Source organism: Primulina tabacum, chromosome 4 (assembly GCF_025594145.1).
Source record: "Primulina tabacum isolate GXHZ01 chromosome 4, ASM2559414v2, whole genome shotgun sequence".
NCBI lineage: Eukaryota > Viridiplantae > Streptophyta > Magnoliopsida > Lamiales > Gesneriaceae > Primulina > Primulina tabacum.
The window spans coordinates 2543775-2552946 of record NC_134553.1 but is presented as its reverse complement, the minus strand read 5'-3'; the positions used below and the strand labels follow the sequence as shown (position 1 = coordinate 2552946).

Below are 9172 nucleotides of genomic sequence, written 5' to 3'. Positions count from 1 at the left end.
TTATGTGTTAGAATGAGAATTGTATGCATTTTTTAGAAATGTCAATTAATTTTAAGGCAAAAACTTGTGTGAGACGGTCTCATGATCGTATTTTGTGATACAGATATTTTATTTAGGTAAAAAGTAATAATTTTTCATAGATGATCCAAATAAGAGATCCATCTCACAAAATACGATATGTGAGACCGTCTCACACAAATTTTTGTCTTAAAATTAGTCGACATTTCTTAAAAAATCATACAATTCTCATTCTAACACACAGAAATATAGGCTACTTTACTGCTAAATTCTATTCTTTACGTACACCTCTATATAAAGGGGAAAAAAAGCCATAAAAAATGAAAGAGAACAGATAATCATTGAAGCTTGATGCCAACTAGTTGAAAAAATAATCCAATGGGCCTATCAGATTCGAAACTTGAAAATGCAAAACAAAAAATTATTGATCATCCTTTCTCTTTGCATCACATAGACCATAGAGAGAGCGAGCATTGCTGAACGTGAGCGGAACAAACTCAAGAACCGGATCGAATGACACGGGGCCTAAAAAAAGATTGAATTTTGTTTCTTTGTTTTGTAACAGTTGGAGTTATATATGGGGGTGGTGAGTGAGGCATCCGTGGATGGGTTCGTAACTGGTTCCATTGCAGCTCAGCGTCTGTTACTTCTCATTCTCTTTCCAGAATTAATGCATACGAGAGAAACCCACAGGCTGTTCCTCTAGAAAAACAAGAAGAAGAAGAAGAAAAAGAAGAAGTAGAGATCACTGTCGTGCAAGATTTTGACTTTTCGGGACTCGAGTTGATCGAAGTTTGCAAGAGGGTTCGTTCCTCTCCTCCTCAACCATGGAACCACACAAAAAGGTTAACTTTTTATGATTATTGTTTTACTGCGATATGCAATGTGTGGATCTGCGTATCTGTTCTTCGTTTTGGGCTCTTCTTTTAATCGGAATGGAACGTGGGGCTGTTTTATTCTTTTGCTTTTCTCTGGTCTCTGGTTTTGGCAGCTTTTGTTTGGTTTGAAGTGTGAATTAATCTGAGAGGTGTCAGATCACAGTTGATGTATCATTTCCGTCGAACGTTGGTCAACTCTAGACAGGGAAAATATGAAATACCCTTCTTTGAATGACTGATCTGCTATGCAGAAAAAGTGAGAGAGACGTGATTTGGTCGAAAGACAGAGAGAGGTTAAACATTAAATTATTCGTTTTTCATGGTTCTCTACGTGTTATGCGACTAGTCCATAGAACTTTGTTTTCCATGAACGGAATTACCAGATATTATGGTGATTTTAGAAACATGTTATTTTTCCATGGTCCATTCGATTAAGCTATAATGACTTCCGTTGATTGCTTTCTGATGTTTGTTTTTTAAGACAGAATGGAATTCGGAGAATGGGTTAACTAGCTTATGTGTTTGCTTTTAGTTTTTCTTTTCTGGAGATGAGACACCTTTGATTTGCGGAGTCTTGTTGTAACGAAGCATTTTCAACATCTTAAGATGGTTTTCCTTGTTCTGTTTTCTCTAATTATTTATTCATTATATGTATACATTTTTGTTAGAGCGTACTGGAAAAGGATTTCTTCACAGAGTATGGCGAGGCAAGTAGATATCATGTTCAAGAAGTTATTGGCAAAGGTAGTTATGGCGTCGTAGCTTCTGCAGTTGATACCTATTCTGGAGAAAAAGTTGCCATTAAGAAGATCAATGATGTATTCGAGCATGTATCCGATGCCACGCGAATCCTCAGAGAAATCAAGCTCCTCCGGCTGCTCCGCCATCCGGACATTGTTGTGATTAAGCACATCATGCTTCCTCCTTCTCGGAGAGAATTCCAAGATATTTATGTTATCTTTGAATTGATGGAATCTGACCTTCACCAAGTAATTAAGGCTAATGACGATTTAACCCCGGAACACTATCAATTTTTCTTGTACCAGCTCCTACGTGGCTTAAAATATATTCACGCAGGTTGTCTTCTACATCTACTCGTGAAATCTTCATTTTCTTCCTATTAATAAAACGACTGAATGACAAATACTTGAGGATGGGGGGGCAGATGAATGGTCTCGTAACACACGTTAATTCTTTGTCATTCAATTCTTATGAACGCAAATTTGAATGTGGCCATCCATCTACCTTTGTCATTCAATTCTATGAATGCAAAGTAAGTGAACAATCACTCCACTCTAAGTGGGTTGGCATACACTAATTTCTAGAACCAGAAAGGAAACTTCTCTCATGTACTTGAAAAATATTTTTCTTTTGTCCAGCAAACGTGTTTCACCGAGATTTGAAGCCGAAGAATATTCTTGTCAATGCTGACTGTAAGTTGAAGATTTGTGATTTTGGGCTAGCCCGTGTCTCATTTAATGATGCCCCATCAGCCATATTCTGGACTGTAAGTCTGATTTAAATGAAGGTTATCGTATATTATAGATTCTATTTTGACACGCCACGTTGTACTTCTCTCGACTGTACTAATTTTTGTTTAAATGGTGAAGGACTATGTTGCCACTCGGTGGTATCGAGCACCTGAATTATGCGGCTCCTTTTTCTCAAAAGTAAGCTGATCTCCCAACATACTCTTTTTTCAATTGCAGACTGTCTGGTTAGTAATAAACACTATATCTAGTATGATCAGAAGGTCTTCACTAGTTTGTGAATGCTAATGATTGTTTTCGTAAATACTTATTGCATTTTTTCCAATGCTTCCTCAATTTTGACATGGCAACCAGTGATTTTATGCTTTAGAGAGCATTGAAGGATTAGTTTGTTTTAGGCTTTGATTGTATTAACTAGCATATACATTAAATTCACATCCATTCACTTCTGTCTGTGTTCGTCTTACCGGGAATATCCTTCAACTAGACTTCACAGGTTACATAATAGAATAATAGTAGTAACTTTGAAGTTAATTGTAGGCTACATTATGATGGTACCTCATGCACTGATGAAGTCTAAAGTGTTATATAGGGTGAACATGGTCAGTGGCAGAGTTTGGATCTTTCATCTGTAGTTACAAGATAAGCCGTCAAGAATATTGATCAAGCATGTATATTTGCTGTCGAAAGTCAGGGCCATAGGGCATGAAGTAGCTTTTAATCACATGTATGTAGGCTATGAATGTTGTGCAATCAGAATTTGGAAAAAAATGTTATTCCTGGGTTACACGATTTGTGCATCTACGCAAAATTGTTGCGGAATTTCTTTGTTTTCAGTACACCCCGGCTATTGATATCTGGAGCATTGGCTGCATATTTGCCGAGATGATTAATGGAAAACCATTGTTCCCTGGGAAAAATGTGGTCCACCAATTAGACTTAATCACTGATCTCCTTGGCTCGCCTCCTCCTGAATCTATTGCAAGGGTTAGATATTTAATCCCACTGCATCGTTTTGATTTTATTTTCTTCTAAGCTTGTTCTATTTCCAAACAAATTATTCTGGATTGTTTAGTTAAGTTACTTTTGAGAAAATGTTATTGTTTCTCGAATCAATACGTTCCAAGGAATCAACAATAAAATTGTCAATTAAGAGCTTTTTTTGCTATTAATATGGCAGATCAGAAATGAAAAGGCAAGGAGATATCTCAAAAACATGCACAAGAAGCAGCCTGTGCCATTTGTTGAGAAATTTCCCAATGCTGACCCTTTGGCCCTGCGTGTACTGGAACGTCTTGTTGCATTTGATCCTAAAGATAGACCAACTGCCGAAGAAGTAATTTCTAGTGATCTCTTGTTTGTTACTATTATTTAACTATTTAGTGACATATATATATAGATATACACACGAATGTATGTAATGTGAGAACACTTTGGATGACTATGCTTGCAGGCATTGGCGGATCCGTACTTTCGTGGGTTGGCAAATGCTGACCGTGAGCCATCAACTCAACCCATATCGAAGTTTGAATTTGAGTTTGAAAGGAGAAAATTGACAAAAGATGATGTTAGAGAGTTAATTTATCGAGAGGTTGGCCTAGTAACATGATAATAGCCTTGTGATTGCATGGTTCGTTGGACTTAAACTCCTTTATTAATCCCGAGTACTTTTATCTCAAGCAAACAGATACTAGAGTATCACCCTCAGATGCTACAAGAGTATCTTCGTGATGGAGATCAGAGTAGTGGCTTTATGTACCCGAGGTTAGACCGATTGTAATGTGTGAATGACTTATTTTTTCACTCAGATAGTTCTTGTGATCATTATGGTTGCAGAAGAAATTTTACTGCTTGCATTAGAAATCTACTTGTTCCTATTTTGTATGCGAAGCACGAGACACTTTCTTTGGATTGGATACTGAATTTGTTTTCTCCAACTTTTGCTAGTGGTGTTGATCGATTCAAGAGACAGTTTGCACATCTCGAGGAGCATTCCATTAAGGGTGGAAAAAGCTCTCATATCCTACGGCATCATGTTTCACTACCTAGGTATGTCTATGATAAGGATATGATACTTCCCTTGCAGTTGCAGATCAGAGGAATTAAATGATTAAATAGACAAAAATCCCTACATTATCCCGTATTTCACTAAAATTAGAGAAATTTATTATGCTGTCCATATGCAAACAACGAATGTTAAATCCATATCCAACCCAAGTTACAATTTTTTCTTGGAAACGTTGGACTAATGGCTAAAGAAAATTTCAAGGATTTTGAAAATTGTCGAGGCTCGGCCTTGTTGGTGGTGTCATGGGTCATGAATATCAACTATCTTTCAATGAGCTTTTGATAGTTGATTATTTAGATAAAATTTTGAGACATAGATGAAGCCTGAAGAAATGCTGAAGATTGGGTTGCATCTACACATTTCTTATGATTGAAAAAAAACAAGGACAAAGAAAAATACTATTCCAGTTGTGCTATAAATTAGAGTTAAATGCGTTTGACATTGCTGAAGAAGAAAGAAATTCGAACCTATTTTATATCTGCATGTTATGTGTTGCTCTGAGTTAAAATTGTTTCCACTGAGTGCAATTACTCTCTAAATCCGCATTTTATGTTTAGAGAGCGTGTCCCTGCACCCAAGGATGATGCCAGTAAAGAGAATGATGGTGAAAATCAAGCTTCAGCTTCTGTCTCCCCAACACTTCATAGTCCTCCAACTGTAAATGAAAGTGAACAAAATGGACCAAACAAGGCAAATTACAGTGTTCGGAGCTTGTTAAAGAGTGCAAGTATCAGTGCTTCTAAATGTATAGGCATCCAAGGAAAAAGAGAGACCGAGGTAGTTAACTGCTCTTCATGGTCTCATGTTTTCGGTTGTAGCTTCCATGTTTCATCACTCTTTTATGGTGAAATCTTTGTTACTTTTGTGGACTTGTGAAACCTGATAATCTTCAGGCTAAGCTCAACTTAATTAATAGTTTAAGATCGACCTCTATCAAATGAAAATATAACTAACAATCGAGATCTTGAGCTCGTGGATGTGTTCGTGAGCTTCATAAGAAGCAAACAGGGTAGGCTGGTGAATAAGTGAACACTACCATTCGAAATGGTCGAGCTCGAATAAATTAAACATGAATTAGCTGCCTCGACAGGATTTTAAAAAAAAAAATCAAAGCAAATGGTTCCATGTTGCATACAAAGATAGAAGTGCTGATTACTAGTTCATGTTTCTTTTTTATTGCATACTAAATGTTATAATCTTTTCCACTGTTGGCAGGAAGATCCCATTGCGGAGCAAGATGAAGAAGTTGATGGGTTGTCTGAGAAAGTTGCCTATCTCCATTGCTGAAAAAATGGAGATAACATCATCCACAAGGTTATTTTCCCCTTGCATTTTTAGATGTTTTCTTTGTTTTAGGTTCATAGTAACAGATAGTATAGACGTAGTTTATAGTTTACGAAAGGAGTGCTTTTGATATTTGGATTTGTTGACCAGAAAGGAGGATTCACTAATGTGCAAAAGTTCATTATTTTGTTCTTGGATTTTTGTGTACAGTTTGTCCAAAAATGACTGTAAATTTGCCTTTTTATTACTTGCTTGTTTGTATATTAACATTAATACGAAGTATTTCCTATCCAATGTGTAACCTGGTTCTGAGTTCTAATGAAACTTTAAATAGAAACTATCATTGTTTTAACCACGAATAACAGTAAGTTTTTTATTACTTATATACTTAATTAGGTTCATGAAATTGGTAGACATTTTGATTTAATCTCAATAATGATCACATAAGTGGTAGACATTATATATCAAACTTGTTGAAATAAAAATATATAATCCTTAAATCTATCAAATTTAAATTCTTGAACTTTGATTTCAATCCATTTTTGTTATTGAAATAAAATCTTTGAAATCCATAATTTTATATTGTGACTTCAATCCTTAATAAAATGCTTCAAACCGAACACAACTCTAGCTAATGAGCCATTTTTATTTTAAGAGCAGTAAGGACAAAACGTAACTGAAAAGCATTTTGAACATTAGCAATTTAGCACAATGATTTCAAATATAGAAGATAAATATTTAGCGACGATTTATTTAAAACAGTCGCAATTAACAACGGTTTTCAAGACCGTCGTGGTTTTATTTAATCCATCGTTAACATGCCCACAGTTTTTAAAAACCGTGGTAATTTGCCCACGGTTTCATTAAAACCATGGGAAAATATAATTTGAAAAAACCGTCGCTAGTTTTATGAATTTCATCGCTGATGCAGCGTTTTTTTTGTAGTATTAACCACCCAAAAAATAATGGAATATGTGTATAAAAATCCGTATCTACGTGGTTATGCAATCCCTTTTGTGTCAACAACACGTGAACTTCTTGATTGGCACTCCTAGGACAAAACGTGCTAGCTGAAGCATTTTGAACATTAGCACAATGATTTCGGATATTGTACGTGAACAAGTGGAGCTTCCAAAACGTGCTACTTGGGAAAACTTGTGTAGGAAATTTTCTATATTGATAAAATATCTTTTTACCTATATTGTATTTCAATTTATTTTGATCCCACATGAAATCTAAATAATCCAAAAATTGCTATTCACGAAAAAAGCATTTCATCCTATGTAACACAAATCGAAAACTGGATAGCGCACGAAATCAGCACGGCGGAAATGTGCCAAAGCAAACAATCCGGAAAAAAAAAAGAGAAAAATTTAGTAGCACGTGAAATTATATGTTAAAGTACATAATCCAAAAATTACTTGTTTACGAGAAAACACACTTTGTTCTCTGTCACATGAATCGCAATTGGATAGCACGTTTTTAGCACTGCAAAAACGTGTTAGAACAATCAATCCAAATCGCAATTGGATAGCACGTTTTTAACAATGTGAAAACGTGTTAGAGCAACCAACCCAAAAAAAAATAGATTCTAGAGGTAAAAGTAATTATATGTACTGAAAAAAGTTCAAACATGAGAACCAAAAATTATCACTATATCACATAAAGCATATATACAATTAGTCACATGACAATAAACGTAATTATCATTGTATAACGTAAAACACGCAATGAATAGTGTGACTATATACATGAGTAGCACCGAATCCCACGTGAAATCTATAAAACCAAAAATCACGTGCTTATTCACGAAAAAAGGCATTTCGTTCTATAGCACAAATCAAAGTTGGACAGCACGTTTTCAGCACTGGGAAAATGTGTCAAAGCAACCAACCTTAAAAAACATATTCTAGAGGTAAAAGAAATTTCATCTACTTAGAAAATTCAAACATGAGAAACAAAAATAGCTCTGAAAATACAAATAAACATAAAACACATTAATTTCATATATTTTTCAAGTTCAAGTACTTGGGGTAGAAACCTATACACGAAATTTTATAATATCAATTTTACCTACAAATTATCATTATAGTACATAAAACACTCGGTGTATCGCATGACTATAAATGTGATTTTCATTGTATCGCATAAAACACGTGATGAATAGCATGAATATAAACGTGAATATAAACAAATCTCATGTGAAATCTACAAAACTAAAAACTATTTATTCACAAGAAAGTGCATTTCGTTCTATAACATAAATCAAAATTGGATATCACGGTTTCAACACTGCGAAAACGTATCAAAGCAACCAATCACGAAAAAAGATTCTAGAGGCAAAAGAAATTATATATACTGAAAAAAGTTCTAACTTGAGAACCAAAAATGACTATAAAAGTACAAAAGAAATAAAAACATTGATTTTAAATATTTTTTAAATTTAAATATTCGTGAAAAAAACATGTATGAGGAGTTTTCGAATATTCATTTTACGTGCAAATTATCATTATATCACATAAAGCATATGATGAGTCGCGTGACTATAAACATGATAATCATCGATCACATAAAACATGTGATGAATCGCGTGAATATAAACGTGACTACGTGAGTAGCAACGAATTCCACGTGAAATCTACAAAACCAAAAATACACACTTATTCACCAAAAAGTGCATTTCGTTCTACAGCTTAAATCAAAATTGGATAGCACATTTTCAGCACTGTGAAAACGTGCCAGAGCAACCAACCGAAAAAAAATAAAAAGCAAAAAAAAAAAAAGATTCTAGAGGTAAAAGAAATTTCATCTGATGAGAAAATTCAAACATGAGAAACATAAATAGCTCTGAAAAGCACAAATAAACATAAAAAACATTAATTTCATATATTTTTCAAGTTCAAGTACTTGGGTAGAAACATATACACGAAATTTTATAATATCAATTTTACCTACAAATTATCATTATAGTACATAAAACATTCGGTGGATTGCATTGCATGACTATAAATGTGATTTTCATTGTATCGCATGAAACACGTGATGAATAGCATGAATATAAAAGTGAATATAAAAAAATCTCATGTGAAATCTACAAAACTAAAAACTATTTATTCACGAGAAAGTGCATTTTGTTCTAAAATATAAATCAAAATTGGATATCACGATTTAAGCACCGTGAAAACGTTTCAAAGCAACCAACCACGAAAAAAAATTCTAGAGGCAAAAGAAATTATATGTACCGAAAAGAGTTCTAACATGAGAACCAAAAATTACTCTAAAAGTACAAAAGAAATAAAAACATTGATTTCAAATATTTTTTAAGTTTAAATATTCATGAAAAAAACTTATATGAGGAGTTTTCGAATATTCATTTTACGTGAAAATTATCACTATAACACATAAAGCATATGATGAGTCGCATGATTATAAAT

The 9172-nt window shown here is 34.1% G+C and overlaps 1 protein-coding gene across 1 annotated transcript; it reads left to right on the top strand.

The window, feature by feature from the left end:
• Positions 1 to 356: 356 nt before the first annotated feature.
• Positions 357 to 5985, top strand: LOC142542366 (mitogen-activated protein kinase 9-like). The gene is made up of 11 exons (XM_075648967.1): positions 357 to 863; positions 1565 to 1973; positions 2276 to 2403; positions 2507 to 2566; positions 3224 to 3373; positions 3567 to 3722; positions 3840 to 3977; positions 4074 to 4150; positions 4334 to 4435; positions 5012 to 5231; positions 5670 to 5985. The coding sequence occupies exons 1-11, from the start codon at positions 846 to 848 to the stop codon at positions 5739 to 5741; spliced, it is 1530 nt and encodes a 509-aa protein (XP_075505082.1). The 5' UTR covers positions 357 to 845; the 3' UTR covers positions 5742 to 5985.
• Positions 5986 to 9172: the final 3187 nt, after the last annotated feature.